Source organism: Zootoca vivipara, chromosome 2, assembly GCF_963506605.1.
Source record: "Zootoca vivipara chromosome 2, rZooViv1.1, whole genome shotgun sequence".
Taxonomy (NCBI): Eukaryota; Metazoa; Chordata; class Lepidosauria; order Squamata; family Lacertidae; genus Zootoca; species Zootoca vivipara.
In genome coordinates, this window is record NC_083277.1 from 10,807,863 (window position 1) to 10,824,242 (window position 16,380).

The following is a 16,380-nucleotide window of genomic DNA, read 5'->3' on the forward strand; positions in this document are numbered from 1 at the left end:
CGCGCGCCCTGGCGCTGAGGAGCGGGGATCGCAGGGCGCAGCATGGTTTCCGCGCGGCGCCCTGCCTACCGGCCCGGTGCCCTAGCCTTCCTGCGCCACCGGGGGTCTACCTAGAGCCGGCCCTGAACAAAATCTGGGATTTTCTCTTTCCTTCCCTTTCCCAGAATTTCCTCTGCAGCTGAGTCCTTGTTGTTGTTTAGTCGTGTCTGACTCTTCGTGACCCCATGGACCATAGCACGCCAGGCACTCCTGTCTTCCACTGCCTCCCGCAGTTTGGTCAAACTCATGTTCGTAGCTTTGAGAACACTGTCCAACCATCTCGTCCTCTGTTGTCCCCTTCTCCTAGTGCCCTCAATCTTTCCTAACATCAGGGTCTTTTCCAGGGAGTCTTCTCTTCTCATGAGATGGCCAAAGTATTGGAGCCTCAGCTTCACGATCTGTCCTTCCAGTGAGCACTCAGGGCTGATCTCCCTCAGAATGGACAGGTTTGATCTTCTTGCAGTCCATGGGATGGACTCTCAAGAGTCTCCTCCAGCACCATAATTCAAAAGCATCAATTCTTCGGCGGTCAGCCTTCTTTATGGTCCTGCTCTCACTTCCATACATCACTACTGGGTAAACCATAGCTTTAACTATACGGACCTTTGTCGGCAAGGTGATGTCTCTGCTTTATAAGATGCTGTCTAGGTTTGTCATTGCTTTTCTCCTAAGAAGCAGGCATCTTTTAATTTCGTGACTGCTGTCACCATCTGAAATGATCAAGGAGCCCAAGGAAGTAAAATCTCTCACTGCCTCACTGCTGAGTCCTTAACAGACCATAATACTTTAACCGTGTCAATTAACAATCTGTTTATCATAATGGTTCTGCCTCCACCAACTTTAACCCGCTTTTCATTGCTCACCTACACCAGATGTTAGAATACACACATATTCCTAGAAAATATAATTTTCGAGCCAGTGGAGACGCAGTCGCGGGAGCCATTTTGAGCACCAACGTTACCTCCAAAAAGCAAAGCCCCAAGCCTACAGCCTGCAAGCGGCGGATTCTTCCCTTAAAAAAGAAAAGATTTGGATCAAGTAAGTTAAAAATTTGTGAATTTGGACTGGAAAATTGGCGCTGGGAGGAGGCTTAAAAGGGAAGTCAGCCCCCCCACTTGAGTAATGGACGATGCAGTAAAGCTGGGGAAAGCCTTTAAAAACTTTTTCCTGATGCAGAGTAAGGGAAAAAGATAAAGTGTGTATAAATCTCTGCAAAAGACTGTGACTTGACAAGGGGAACTCCCCCGTGAACTTGGAGTTGGGTCAAAGGAAGGATCGGCTAGCCGCCTTTATGACGTCACAATAGAAAAGAATGTGATTGCTTGTATGAGACTGAGACTGAGAGCTGCAGACAAGTAAAAGAGGAATTTTTAAAAAATAGACTTCAAGGCTACTCAGTGTTGAATTTGAGACTGAATAATAAAAGAAAAAGTAAAGAAATAGAGGTTGGATCCAGTTCAGATGGGACTTTATTCTTTTTATATTTGAAGAATATAAAATAAGCACAACAACAATACCACTTCCTGCTCTGCCACAGTTATGGAGGTGGAAAGCATCAACAGGAAGGAAGAGAAGGTTCTGGACTGTGAGAAGAATAGTACACAGTGGGACTTGATTTTGATAACAATTCTGGAAATGACAGAGGAGATTCGTAATCCCAAAGGTGATGAATCCAGAGTGGAAGAAGAGGGAGAAGAGGAAGAAGGACTAGGGGAAGGACTAGAAGAAGACGCATGCTGTGATTTGACTTTAGGAAAAATTCTGGAAACGACAGAGGAGAACCGCAATCCTGAAGGAGGAGAGAAGACTGCTGATTCAACAGAACTGATTTTTGAGACAGAAGAGGATGAAGAAGAAATCACTGTTTCACCGGTGGGAGGGGTGGAACAGGGAAGGGATGAAGAAGAAATCACTGTTTCACCGGTGGGAGGGGTGGAACAGGGAAGGGACTCGATCCAAAAGTCCCCCAAACAGGGGAAAAACAAAAAGGTTGTTACCCCAGTGTGAGAGGGGGAGAAGGAAGCAGGTGGGGGCAGAAAGAGAATGAGATTGAAGATAAAATGTTGGGAATACAGCAGGGGGGGAAGGGTTGAGCAAAATCTAGATTGGGACAGAGCAGGAGTGGGGTGAGGAGAAATTGAGATGATTTTTATAGGTGGATAAAACACGGTTTGAACTCGGAATGCATTAAGGAGCTGGCTGAAATCTCTGGAGACATCGATTCCAAGGAAAGTGGGTAGATTTAGTCTTGAGGGTGGGAATAAAAAGGGGGGGGGGAGATATTGAAAGTTAATTATGAATATTTTTGGGTAAAAGGGTAGAGAATATTGGGTGATAAAGGTAAAGAGAAGTATGAAGGGTAAATGGTTAAAAAGAAGTTGTAAATTGGAAGAAAGAATGTAATTTTAGATTTGGAATCTACAATAATTAGTGATTAATTAAGGAACTCAAGAAGGGGAAATGAGGAAGTCCAAAATGTTTAGATTAGAAATTGGAAAATATGATTATGTCTTATTATTTTTATTTTGGGTTTTCTCTCTCTATTTTTCCTTCACTCTTCTATACAAAATGAATAAGAATTATTTAAGAATAAGGTTATGAAATGGGAGATAAGACGTAATTTCATGATGTCTAGTTAAGATTTGGAAATGGTAAGAGTTAATTATTAATAAGGACTGTAAGAAGGGGAAGTGAAGAAGTTTGAAGAAATAAGATGTGTTAACATTGTCATTTTTGTTTTTTGTATTTCTTTTTTAAATTTTTCTTTTTTCTTTTTTCCCTCTATGTAAAATTCAATAAAAATTATTTTAAAAAATAAAAATAAGACACCTTGGTGGTTGTCACCTTTGGAAGCAATGAGTGTGAAAAAGATAAATATGAGCAAAAATTGGATTACATATGAACCTACCTATGAACCAACCTACATATGAACCAACCTACATATGAACCAACCTAGCAGTTCGAAAGCACGTCAAAATGCAAGTAGATAAATAGGAACCGCTACAGCGGGAAGGTAAACGGCATTTCCATGTGCTGCTCTGGTTTGCCAGAAACGGCTTTGTCATGCTGGCCACATGACCTGGAAGCTATACGCCGGCTCTCTCGGCCAATAATGCGAGATGAGCGTGCAACCCCAGAGTCGGTCACGACTGGACCTAATGGTCAGGGGTCCCTTTACCTTTACCTTTATGAAAAATTAGTAAGAGAGGAAGGAAATAAATGGAAAATTAAACCTTATGAAGAAGTAAAAGAATATGTAAATGATTGGTTGGACTTTCGCCAAATCAATGAAATGTTTAAAGAGGTTTCAAAGGAAAATGGATTTGGTCATAATAAATCAAAAATTGAAATTGAAATATTAAATAATAATTATAAAATATTGTCAAAAATGTACAAATTGCTGTTGGAATGGCATTTGAAAGATGAAGAGGTAAAGTCTGTTATGATACATTGGGCCAAAGACTTTGGGTATAACATACAGCTAAAAGACTGGGGAAAAGAAGGAATAAAATTTACAGCATGCAATGCCTTGAGAGAAAATGTGATGAAAATGATGTATAGATGGTATATTAAAATGTATAAAATAAGTAATAAATGTTGGAAATGTAAGGAAAAAGAAGGGACTTTTTATCATGTTGTTGTTGTTTAGTCGTTTAGTCGTGTCCGACTCTTCGTGACCCCATGGACCATAGCACGCCAGGCACTCCAGTCTTGCACTGCCTCCCGCAGTTTGGTCAAACTCATGTTCGTAGCTTCGAGAACACTGTCCAACCATCTCGTTCTCTGTCGTCCCCTTCTCCTAGTGCCCTCAATCTTTCCCAACATCAGGGTATTTTCCAAGGATTCTTCTCTTCTCATGAGGTGGCCAAAGTATTGGAGCCTCAGCTTCACGATCTGTCCTTCCAGGGAGCACTCAGGGCTGATTTCCTTAAGAATGGATAGGTTTGATCTTCTTGCAGTCCATGGGACTCTCAAGAGTCTCCTCCAGCACCATAATTCAAAAGCATCAATTTTTCGGCAATCAGCCTTCTTTATGGTCCAGCTCTCACTTCCATACATCACTACTGGGAAAACCATAGCTTTAACTATACGGACCTTTGTCGGCAAGGTGATGTCTCTGCTTTTTAAAATGCTGTCTAGGTTTGTCATTGCTTTTCTCCCAAGAAGCAGGCGTGTTTTAATTTCGTGACTGCTGTCACCATCTGCAGTGATCAAGGAGCCCAAGAAAGTAAAATCTCTCACTGCTTCCATTTCTTCCTCTTCTATTTGCCAGGAGGTGATGGGACCAGTGGCCATGATCTTGGTTTTTTTTATGTTGAGCTTCAGACCATATTTTGCGCTCTCCTCTTTCACCCTCATTAAAAGGTTCTTTAATTCCTCCTCGCTTTCTGCCATCAAGGTTGTGTCATCTGCATATCTGAGGTTGTTGATATTTCTTCCGGCAATCTTAATTCCGGCTTGGGATTCATCTAGTCCAGCCTTTCGCATGATGAATTCTGCATATAAGTTAAATAAGCAGGGAGACAATATACAACCTTGTCGTACTCCTTTCCCAATTTTGAACCAATCAGTTGTTCCATATCCAGTTCTAACTGTAGCTTCTTGTCCCACATAGAGATTTCTCAGGAGACAGATGAGGTGATCAGGCACTCCCATTTCTTTAAGAACTTGCCATAGTTTGCTGTGGTCGACACAGTCAAAGGCTTTTGCATAGTCAATGAAGCAGAAGTAGACGTTTTTCTGGAACTCTCTAGCTTTCTCCATAATCCAGCGCATGTTTGCTATTTGGTCTCTGGTTCCTCTGCCCTTTCGAAATCCAGCTTGCACTTCTGGGAGTTCTCGGTCCACATACTGCCTAAGCCTGCCTTGTAGAATTTTAAGCATAACCTTGCTAGCGTGTGAAATGAGCGCAATTGTGCGGTAGTTGGAGCATTCTTTGGCACTGCCCTTCTTTGGAATTGGGATGTAGACTGATCTTTTCCAATCCTCTGGCCATTGCTGAGTTTTCAAAGCTTGCTGGCATATTGGGTGTAGCACCTTAACAGCATCATCTTTTAAAATTTTAAATAGTTCAGCTGGAATATCATCACTTCCACTGGCCTTGTTATTAGCAGTGCTTTCTAAGGCCCATTTGACTTCACTCTCCAAGATGTCTGGCTCAAGGTCAGCAGCCACACTACCTGGGTGTACAAGATCTCCATATCTTTCTGGTATAATTCCTCTGTGTATTCTTGCCACCTCTTCTTGATGTCTTCTGCTTCTGTTAGGTCCTTACCACTTTTGTCCTTGATTATGGTAATCTTTGTACGAAATGTTCCTTTCATATCTCCAATTTTCTTGAACAGATCTCTGGTTTTCCCCATTCTATTGTTTTCCTCTATTTCTTTGCATTGTTCATTTAAGAAGACCCTCTTGTCTCTCCTTGCTATTTTTTGGAAATCTGCATTCAGTTTCCTGTATCTTTCCCTATCTCCCTTGCATTTTGCTTGCCTCCTCTCCTCCGCTATTTGTAAGGCCTCGTTGGACAGCCATTTTGCTTTCTTGCATTTCCTTTTCCTTGGGATGGTTTTCGTTGCTGCCTCCTGTATAATGTTACGAGCCTCCATCCATAGTTCTTCAGGCACTCTGTCCACCAAATCTAAATCCTTAAACCTGTTCCTCACTTCCACTGTGTATTCATAAGGGATTTGATTCAGATTGTATCTTACTGGCCCAGTGGTTTTTCCTACTTTCTTCAGTTTAAGCTGGAATTTTGCTATAAGAAGCTGATGATCTGAGTTACAGTCAGCTCCAGGTCTTGTTTTTGCTGACTGTATAGAGCTTCTCCATCTTTGGCTGCAGAGAATATAATCAATCTGATTTCGATGCTGCCCTTTTGGTGATATCCATGTGTAGAGTCGTCTCTTGTGTTGTTGGAAGAGAGTGTTTGTGATGACCAGCTTGTTCTCTTGACAGAACTCTATTAACCTTTGCCCTGCTTCATTTTGAACTCCAAGGCCAAACTTGCCAGTTGTTCCTTTTATCTCTTGATTCCCTACTTTAGCATTCCAATCCCCTGTAATGAGAAGAACATCCTTCTTTGGTGTCATTTCTAGAAGGTGTTGTAGGTCTTCATAGAATTGGTCAATTTCACTTTCTTCAGCACTGGTAGTTGGTGCATAAACTTGGATTACTGTGATGTTAAAAGGTCTGCCTTGGATTCGTATCGAGATCATTCTGTCATTTTTGAGATTGCATCCCATTACAGCTTTTGCCACTCTTTTGTTGACTATGAGGGCCACTCCATTTCTTCTACGGGATTCATGCCCACAGTAGTAGATATGATAGTCACCCGAACTGAATTCGCCCATTCCCTTCCATTTTAGTTCACTGATGTCGATATTTATTCTTGTCATCTCATTTTTGACCACATCCAGCTTACCTCCATTCATGGTTCTTACATTCCAGGTTCCTATGCAATATTTTTCTTTACAGCATCGGACTTTCCTTTCGCTTCCAAGCATATCCGCAACTGAGCGTCCTTTCGGCTTTGGCCCAGCCGCTTCATCAGCTCTGAATCTACTTGTACTTGTCCTCCGTTCTTCCTCAGTAGCATGTTGAACGCCTTCCGACCTGAGGGGCTCATCTTCCAGCGTCATAACTTTTATATGCCTGTTGTCTTTGTCCATGGAGTTTTCTTGGCAGGGATACTGGAGTGGCTTGCCAGTTCCTTCTCCAGGTGGATCATGTTTACTCAAAACTCTCCACTATGACCTGTCCATCTTGGGTGGCCCTGCATGGCATAGCTCATAGCTTCTCTGAGTTATTCAAGCCCCTTCGCCACGACAAGGCATTGATCCATGAAGGATCACTTTTTATCATATGTGGTGGGAATGTAAAAAAGTAAAAAGCTTCTGAGAAATGATATATAATGAGTTGAAAAAGATGTTGAAATATACATTAATAAAAAAACTCAGAAACATTTTTACTTGGTATTGTTGGTGAGGATATTAATAGACAAGATAAGAAATTGTTTTTATACAGTATGTGACAACGGCAGCTAGAATATTATTGGCACAGAAATGGAAACAAGAAGAATTACTGATGAAAGAGGAATGTCAAACAAAATTAATGGACTATGCAGAATTGGATAAGATGACAGGAAGAATTCAGAACCGGCGGGATCAGAAGTTCTTAGAAGACTGAGTAAATATGTGATATCATCACAATTATACACACACAAAAAGGAATATGTATAAATCCTGGGAGTGTTTGCATTTTGTGTTGGAGTTGGATGATTGCTGAGAGTTCCGACTCTGGGTGAGTGTGAGCTGAGGATCACAGTAATGAAAAAGAAAAAGAAAAACCCAATCTACCCACTATTTTAATATATTCAAAGCTGGCACCCATCTATCTAGGTGGGTCTCAAGGGAGACAATGGAGGAGTGAGCCTGCTGTGGCTGTAGAGACCAATACAGGAGAGACATGTTTTGTGTCATCTAGTCCAACCCCTTGCATGGAATCATAACCAACCGGATGTATGGCAGTCCTACCCAAGGGTAACATTTGTCCTCTTTTGGGGAGGGGGGTGTCCCTCTCTGGGTGGTGATGTGTATTACTTCACTTATTTTAAAATGTGGCAAATGTTCCTGGGCCCTCCTGCTCCTTCTGCCAAGTGGGGCCCTGGACTGAAGGTTCATCCACCCTCCTGCTTGTTCCGTGCATAAAAAAGGTTTTCCGTTTCTCCTGTGCTTTCTAGGCATGGGTCAAAGCAGTTCTTTTTTTTTGCCCCACTGCTTTCCCTGGGAAAACCCACTGAATTAGGAACAAATATCAACCCTCAGAAAAAAACCAATGGATCTTTCCCCCGATTCAGCTGCAAACAGCAAGAAGAAGTGTAGGTGACCCCCAAGTGGGTCCGTGGGGCAGAGTCTGCCCTAAAGTACTTCCCTGATGGCACTACGGAGAGGAGGAGGAGTCAAGGATCCAAAGCGGAAAGTAAATAGAATTCTTTTTCTGCATCCTAACAAAGCGGGTGTGGTGGAACATTCTGACAAAGTTCAAAGCTATTACTTATTAACCAATGTCAAATTTATGATAGCTGATAAAAAGACCTGTTCAGAAAAAAATATGAATTTGTTTTATACAGTTATAAATACATGCCAAATGCCTGTTTTTTTTCTTTTCATTATTGAAAAAGAGCAGTTTATGTTTGGAGTAAGATGAGGTGGTGAGCAAATGGTTGTTCTGTTAGGAGGAGAGAAGATGGAGAGTGAGAGGAAAGCTGAGCACACCCAGCAGAAGAAAAGTACAGTTGCTGGTTATCACACCCTTTGCCTCTCCATAAAAATGGGCAAGGAGACAGGAGCAGGAACAGCTGGGAATAAGGAAAGGTAACCCCAGAAGAACGTCTCCTTGATCGACCACACCATCTCCCTGCCCACAAGAGAAGCTAGTCTGGGGGTGAGTATCTGACAACCAAACCCCATTGTACTGGTATGGTCCCAGGCTGTCCTTTGCTCCAGCAGGTCTATTTTCATTCAGTTCCCAATGTGTATAGAGGAGCTTTTTAACTGTTCCTCTTCCTTGCCTTCCCCCACTATTCAGCTAAAAGTCAAGCACCTGTGGAAATGCTGTTAGCTCTGGGAGAGGATCTCCCATGGATGTCAATGGAGGTCTTGACTTGGCACCCAAAGGAGGACTTGGAGCCCAGCAATGGCTTATGTCCTTGTCTGTCACCTCAGTGCCCTTCCTGGGCCACTTTTCATGCAGTGTCAGGAAAGTGGACCTGCAGATGAATGTGAGATTGTGTCCCACTGAATGATTATTTAATGGAGCTCCATTATTCTTCCTCCTGGACAGGGAATACATGAAGCAGGCAAACGTTTCTGAAAAGGTGACCTGTTTTCCTTTAAATTGGCAATTTTAAGGATGAAGATTTGTGGCGATAAGTTAAATTATTCAGCGGAGCTCTTTTTTATATGACAGACTGCCTTGTTTTAATAGCTATTTGAACAGTTCAATATATTTCAGCATTTATTTATGTATTTTGCTTTGTAACGGCTTTGGCTACAGATTTTTTATTTATTTCATAAAATACTGCCTAATTGTGGAAGAACCCAAAGCAGTTTACAAAAAAGATAAAAACAATTCAATTATCTCTAAAAAAATTATAATTATAATTTAAAACATACAAACCATTTAAACCACAGTAGAATAGACTAAAACAAATGAAAACTCATTGAAACTTTCTAATCATCTGGGTTGTCTTGTCTAAATAAGAATGTTGTTAGCAGGTGCTGAAATGAAGATGTTGAAGGTGCCTGCTTGATAGCAATAGGAAGAGAGATCCAAAGTGTTGCTGCCACCATGCTCAATGTTTGAGTTCTGACAGATGCAGTGCAAGTATTATGTGGCACCTGTTAAAGTGCCTATTCCTCTGACTGAAGCAGTCAAGTGGGTACATATGGGGTAAAGTGATCTTGTAGGTAAATGACAAATGAGTGTGCAAACTGATTTTTCATTTGGGTTTTATAGTTGAGTTTCAGAGTGGGACTGTTATACGAAAAATTGGGGTTGACGAAAAATTGGGGTTGTCACTCGCTCAGGTGGCCTCAGTGACCCAAAGTGCCTTCCATCTGTTTCGGCTAGGGGTCCAGCTGCACCGCTACCTGGACAGGGATAGCCTAATTATTTTTGCCTGTGCTCTGGTAACCTCAAGGTTAGATTACTGCAATGCGTTATACTCAGTGCTGCCTCAGAAGACGGTTCGGAAACTTCGGTTAATGCAGAATTTGGTGGCCAGGTTGCTCATTGGAGCAAGACGCTTTGAGCATATTACACCGATCCTGGTCCAACTGCACTGGCTACCAACTAGTTTCTGGGCCCAGTTCAAAGTGGTGGTTTCACCTATAAAGCCTTAAACAGCACAGGACCGCAATACCTCAAGGACCACCTCTTTCTGAGGCTCTTCTTCATGGGTCTCCTCCTCAAAAGGTCAGAAGGGTGGCAACATGAGAACGGGCCTTTTCTGCAGTGGCCCCCTGTCTGTGGAATGCTCTCCCCAGGGAAGTTCACCTGGTGCCTTCGTTTTACACCTTTAGGCTACAGGCAAAAATGTTCCTTTTTAACCAGGTCTTTGTTTGATTTAAAGATGTATGGAGGGGGATGTTATTGGGTTGTTGTTTTTGTTTCTGTGTTTAAAGCACTCTTTACATAAGAACATAAAAGAGCCCTGCTGGATCAGAGAGGCCTGCCAAATCTAGGCTCCTATTCTCACAAGATGCCACACTATAAATGATTCAGTTCTTGCAGATGCAGTGCAGGCATTATATGGTACCTGTAAAAGGGCCAATTCCATGGATCAAACTGGTCAAGTGGGCCCATATGGGGTAAGGTGACCTTGTTGGTAAATAATGAAGGAGCGTGAAAAATGCTTTTTGGTTTTGGTTTTATAGATGAGTTTCAGGCAGTGGGACCAATCGTGGAGGTGCCATTGCATAAAAATGTAAAATGCTGAATTGGTTTCATAGGAAGAATGTGAAAACGCTTAACCCTGAATAGTTTTTACCTTACAGGCTTTTTTCTTCTTCCCCAGTTGCCATTCTACAGCCATTCTACAGCCACCTCTCATCTCAACTAAGCCACACACTCTTGATCTGTCATGGCCTCAGCCCCACCATCCATAGATGTGGACCAGGAAGTCTTGTGCCCCATCTGCAAAGACTACCTGACAGAACCAGTGACACTGGACTGCGGCCACAACTTCTGCCAGGGCTGCGTCACCAAGTATTGTGACACATGGGAACCAATGCAGGTGGGGGACTTGGAGTGTCCCGTCTGCAGAGTTCGGATCCAGAAAGGGAATTTCCGCCGCAATTTCCAGCTGGCAAACATAGTTGAAAAAATTAAACTCCTGGCACTAAATGAAAGGTTGGAGGATCTTTGTAAGACACACAAGGAAAAACTCCACCTCTTCTGCAAAAAAGATGGAGAATTGGTGTGTTGGTGTTGTAAGCAATCCCGAGAACATAAATGGCACCCTGTGGTTCTCAAGGAAGAGGCTGCCCAGGAATACAAGGTAGGAAGTCATTTTGACACTTGCTAACACAATCCTTTCATCTCTGTCTCTGTGTGTATATAATATGCTTTCAATGTTGCTGTAAAGCAAACATCATAAATTGCTAATCTGTACATTCATTAGAATCAGAAATTGGACCTCATCTCTGTGCTATCCAAAACAGAACAAAAACTTTGTTCTGCTTATAAAGCAACTTTTTTTTAATAAAAAAAGTTGTTGTTCTGCGCTTGTGCCAAAGAGTTCCTGTGTAATGTAATCATGATGAATCATGATGAACTGTAGTAAGAATAAAGAAATGTATGTTCTCATGCTTTAGATTTTTAAATGTATATTAAAAAAACAAACCCAGAAACTCCTAGAGCAATTACTAAGCAAAATTGAACAGTAGGGCCCCAGGCACCAGAAGCAAGCATAATATTAAAGACCCCTCCAGCCCTAATCAAATATAAGATTTTCTTTTCTCTTTAGACACTCATCTATGGTCACCTGGAGCATCTGAGGAAAGAGAGAGGGAAAATTCAGGCTTATAAAGCAACCATAGGAAAGGAAAGTGTCGACCTGCTTGTAAGTGTCACTGTTACTACAAAGGGAACAAGTACTGGAAGGACCAAGACATGATGTAGCCTCATTGCTGAGTGATTTGACATAAAATTGAAGGTCTTTCAAAACACTCTGGTCTCCTCTTTCTTCCTGGTTCATGCAGAGATTAACAGAACCTGAGAGGCAGAAAACAGTGGAGAGGTTCAGACAACTACACCAGTTTCTGGAAGAACGAGAAAAGTTTCTGCTGAATGAGATAGAAGAGATGGAGAAGGAGATCTCAAGGAGAAGGGATGAACACCTGGAAAGACTCTCCAAGGAACTCTCCTCTCTCGAAAGGAGCATCCGGGAGATGGAGGAGAAGACTCAGCAGCCAGCAAGTGAACTCCTGCAGGTAATACTGTGGCAGGAACAGCACAAAGTTTCTCTCAGGCTTTAACCACAGTTACCTTTGTCCAGGCTGTGTCCAAGCGCTCTTCTCTTGCCCCCCACAGAGCTTTCCCCACAAAACTTCACTCTTTAAAGCTTAGTGCAACAAACGGCATTTAATTCAACTTTAAAGATTTTTTGGCAGGGAAAGCTCCAGAGGGGGGGAAAGTATGGTCGGACAACTATTCATTCATTCATTCATTCATTCATTCATTAAATTTATATACTGCCCTATACCTGGAGGTCTCAGGAAAAAATTAGATAAAATTAGGATAAAAAACAAGATAAAATTAGAATATAAATACACGGAATACACAATCCAAATAAAAACAGAAACAATTGAGTAACCCCCCCAAAAAACACATTTTAAAAGGTCATTGGACGACAAGTGAAGGGGAATGTTTTTGCCTGGTGCCTAAAGGTGTATAATGAAGGAGCCAGGCAAACCTCCCTGGGGAGAGCATTCCTGTTCTCATTTTGCCACCCTCTGGACCTCTCATGGAGCTGCTTAAGGCTTTATAGGTCAAAACCAGCACTTTATCTGGCAATTTTATTTGGCAAAGGAAACACCTGAGAGTGGATACTTTTACTATAGACTCCTATGCAGAAAGGAGGACTGGCAGTACCTAATTTAGTTAAATAGTACGAAGCTGCCCAGCTCACGTGGTTAAAGTTAAGGATATCTCAGAAACTGAAACTGAAACCCTTTAAGCTGGAATCATTATTCATAAATTTTCCTCTGGCCACTATACTATAGATACCTTAGAAAAACAGAGGAGAAGATCCCATGAATCTTCATCAGGTTTTAAATAATAATAATCAGAAAATAATCTGGAGAACTGAACTTAAGATCGGAAAGATAAAAACTGAGAGAAATTGAAATTATAGATTTATCCACCCCTATCCAAAACTAGGCAGACTCACTCCAGAGGGCCAGAGGTCATCCCTTCTAGGGTCTGATGGGTCTTCATTATAGGTCCTGTGGTAGGCACTGAATCCCATTCTTCTTTTCCCTTCTAGGATGTGAGAAGCACCTTGCAGAGGTAAGTGAATCCTGCTCATTTCCATTAATATCACTCTGGGAAACTGGGAAAGGTCCAGGAGGTGAGGACATAAAACATGCCCCTCCAGGCTTTTAGGATGTGGCGAAAGCTTCCAACAAGGAAGCAGGAGTTGAGGTGTGTACCATGTTCCTGAACATATCTCAGCTGTAACTTCAAGGTGTCACTCAGGTTCATGATAAGAGGCTAGAAGGAACATTTCACTTTTGTCAACAGAAGCAACCATCTTTTTCTCCTCCACATCTTTCTTGTATGTTGTAGGTAATGCAGCCGAAATGGAAAAGCTCTGAGCAGGATGGTATCACTTGATTTTATTTCTAGATTTGAGTAGATGTGAGTGAGGAGACTCAGACAAAAGGAGTCCCTAGCAAGGATGAATCTCCTCTCCTCTGTGCCTTCATTCCTCTGTGTCTCCCCCTTGGCTTTCTACAGTTTCTTTCCTCCTCTCAATTCCTTTCTTTTGTAGCACTCAGAAATTCTGCAATTGAATGGGTTAATGTTTATTTTCCCCATCAGGTGTCAACAAAGGGAGAGGTTTAGGAATCCATTGGCTTTCACACCAAAGTTGAAGAGGAGGATCTCAAAATTCCCCTTTGAAAATCCCATTCTGTATGTTGATCCCATTCTGTATGTTGAGATGAAGGAAATCAAAGGTAATGAGTGGTTGGAAGAATTTTACACTGGACAATATATTAATCTGAAAATTCAACATGCCAGACTTTTACTGTATTTTATTTACTCTTGCCACAAACAGCAATAGGAGTAGTGGAGTTCCTTCTGGGTAACATGTATTGGGAATTCCATTCCACCTTAAGTTACAGTCATGTAGCTGTTGTGTGTCACATGTCTGTGAACTTCTGTTGCATGTAGCTTTTGCTGTTCCTTCTTCGCTTTGGATACGAAGGAGAGCAGACATGTTTTTCTCTCTCCTGAGATATGTTGAATAAACTGCTTGTAAATATGCCACTACCGTCTCTCGCTCGTCGTTTCTGCTGCACAGTTGGTTCTGTTACTACAGCGTGCCCTGGCTTCTAAAGCCTGGGTCATTGTCTCACGCTGCACTGGAGGTTGGAGATCGCCTGGCAGGTCGGCCAGGAGGGCCTAAATCAGCTGGGGACAGCCAGCTGTCCTCCCGTCTCCCATGGTGTATGCCAACATCATGACCCATTTATACTGTCAGTCAGGGGCTTGGTGGGGACAGGGAAAAATAAAGGCAGCCTGCACCACAGTGTACAGTAAAGTCAGGATTTAGTTTTGTTCCAGTGTTCAGTTTACAGTTGTACTGAACCTCCTTTTCATTTTGGTTCTTTAAACTCCACTAGTGTTTCCCCATCCTGAAGGGCATTAGAAAGGCCCTTAGAAAACACACAGTTCCTCCACTCCCAGCTCAAGCTGGTTTCCCAGCAGTGGAGTTATCTCCCAAGTTCTCTCTTCTTCCTCAGACTCTCACCGGCAGCTGCCATATCTAGCGCCACAACTATCACAATCTCCTGAGTGTTCTAGTTTCTACAGCAATTTGTGGTGTTTTTTTTTTAAATCTCCTTGAAAATTCACCAACCTCTCTTGACATTTATATTTCTACAGCAGTTTCTGTTGGTGGTTGTTTAATGCTCACTAAATTAATCAGCGTCTTTCATCAGCAAATTTCTCCTAAGAAACAGATATTTAGCTAATGTACACAATTCTTTAAGCAGTTTCCAGGAAGAGAATTCTATTTTGTGGGTGACTTTCACTAACATATTCAGCTTTATGCAGAGTTTGTCTGCAGTTTCTTGAAGATGGACTTCTGGCAAGTGATGGACTGCACCTCACAAAAGTTGGGAGGAATGTTTTTGCCACGAAACTCAAAAACCTCATCAGGAGGGCTTTAAACTGACTTATGTGGGGGAGGGAGACAGTGGTCCTGAAGGTAGAAGTCTATCAAATGCTGAAGATGATCATCCAAATGTCAAGGACCAAATGGAGCAAGCAGCATGCAGACCTAGTGGTGGGACGAAAATATCCTTAAATAAGAGACATCAACGGTCTTCAATGTCTGTATACTAATGCACAGAGCATGGGAAATAAACAAGATGAACTTGAGCTCTTGGTACAGCAAACTAAATATGACATAATAGGCATCACTGAAACCTGGTGGGATGAGTCTCATGACTGGAATGTAGTAATAGAGGGATACAATCTATTTAAGAGAAACAGACCAAACAGGAAAGGAGGAGGAGGAGTAGCTTTATATGTTAGGGATATGTATACCTGTGAAGAGATCCAGGATTTAAAACTTCAAAGCCAAATTGAGAGTATCTGGGTCAAAATTAAGGGAGAGAAAAACAACAGTGATCTCATTGTGGGAGTTTACTATAGATCCCCAAGCCAAACTGAGGACACAGATGATGCCTTCCTGGAACAGATGGCCAAGCATTCCAAAGGAAGTGAGATAGTAGTAATGGGGGATTTCAACTATCCTGATATTTGTTGGATGTCAAACTCAGCCAAGAGCATAAGGTCGAACAGATTCCTCACTGGCCTTGCAGACAACTTCATTGTCCAGAAAGTGGGAGAAGCAACAAGAGGATCAGCCATTTTAGATCTGGTCCTAACCAATAGTGATGACTTGGTTAGTGGGGTAGAAGTGGCAGGATCATTAGGTGGGAGTGACCATGCTCTTCTGGAGTTTATTATCCAGCGGAAAGGAGCAACCAAGCATACTAAGGTCCAAATTCTAGACTTTAAGAAAGCCGACTTCAGAAAACTTAGGGAAACGCTGGGTGAAATCCCATGGACAGTAATACTAAAAGGGAAGGGAGTTCATGATGGTTGGGAGTTTGTTAAAAGGGAGATATTAAAAGCACAACTTCAGGCAATACCAATGAGACGGAAACATGGAAGGTGCCTAAAGAAGCCAGGCTGGCTATCTAAAGAACTTTTGACTGAGTTAAGATTTAAAAGGGATATGTACAAAAAATGGAAAAGGGGGGAAATCTCCAGAGAGGAATTCAAACATATAGCCAGCACGTGTAGAGACAAAGTCAGAAAAGCTAAAGCACAGAATGAACTCAGGCTCGCCAGAGAGGTTAAAAGCAACAAAAAGGGCTTTTATGGGTATGTCCGTAGCAAAAGGAAAAACAAGGAAACAGTGGGGTCACTCAGAGGAGAAGATGGTGAAATGCAAACAGGGGACAGAGAAAGGGCAGAACTCCTCAATGCCTTCTTTGCCTCAGTCTTCTCCAAGAAAGAAAACAACGCCCGACCTGAAGA

At 42.1% G+C, this 16,380-nt stretch overlaps 1 protein-coding gene across 2 annotated transcripts; it reads left to right on the top strand.

Moving 5' to 3' along the window:
* Nucleotides 1–5,576: 5,576 nt before the first annotated feature.
* LOC118081346 (tripartite motif-containing protein 10-like) lies at nucleotides 5,577–13,894 on the top strand. Of its 2 annotated transcripts, XM_060270800.1 has the most exons (6): nucleotides 5,577–8,481; nucleotides 10,616–11,098; nucleotides 11,567–11,662; nucleotides 11,802–12,032; nucleotides 13,088–13,110; nucleotides 13,645–13,894. In XM_060270800.1, the coding sequence occupies exons 2-6, from the start codon at nucleotides 10,682–10,684 to the stop codon at nucleotides 13,886–13,888; spliced, it is 1,011 nt and encodes a 336-aa protein (XP_060126783.1). In that variant the 5' UTR covers nucleotides 5,577–8,481; nucleotides 10,616–10,681; the 3' UTR covers nucleotides 13,889–13,894. The 2 variants fall into 2 exon arrangements, with proteins under 2 accessions (XP_060126783.1, XP_034963722.2); XM_035107831.2 differs by having other exon boundaries at nucleotides 5,577–11,098.
* The last annotated feature ends 2,486 nt before the right edge of the window (nucleotides 13,895–16,380 follow it).

Coding starts and splice junctions, on each gene's coding strand:
- LOC118081346 (XM_035107831.2), top strand. CDS start 10,682: ATGGCCTCAGCCCCACCATCCATAGATGTGGACCAGGAAGTCTTGTGC. Junction 11,099..11,566: donor AGGCTGCCCAGGAATACAAG/GTAGGAAGTCAT, acceptor TTTTCTCTTTAG/ACACTCATCTATGGTCACCT. Junction 13,111..13,644: donor GTGAGAAGCACCTTGCAGAG/GTAAGTGAATCC, acceptor TTTCCCCATCAG/GTGTCAACAAAGGGAGAGGT.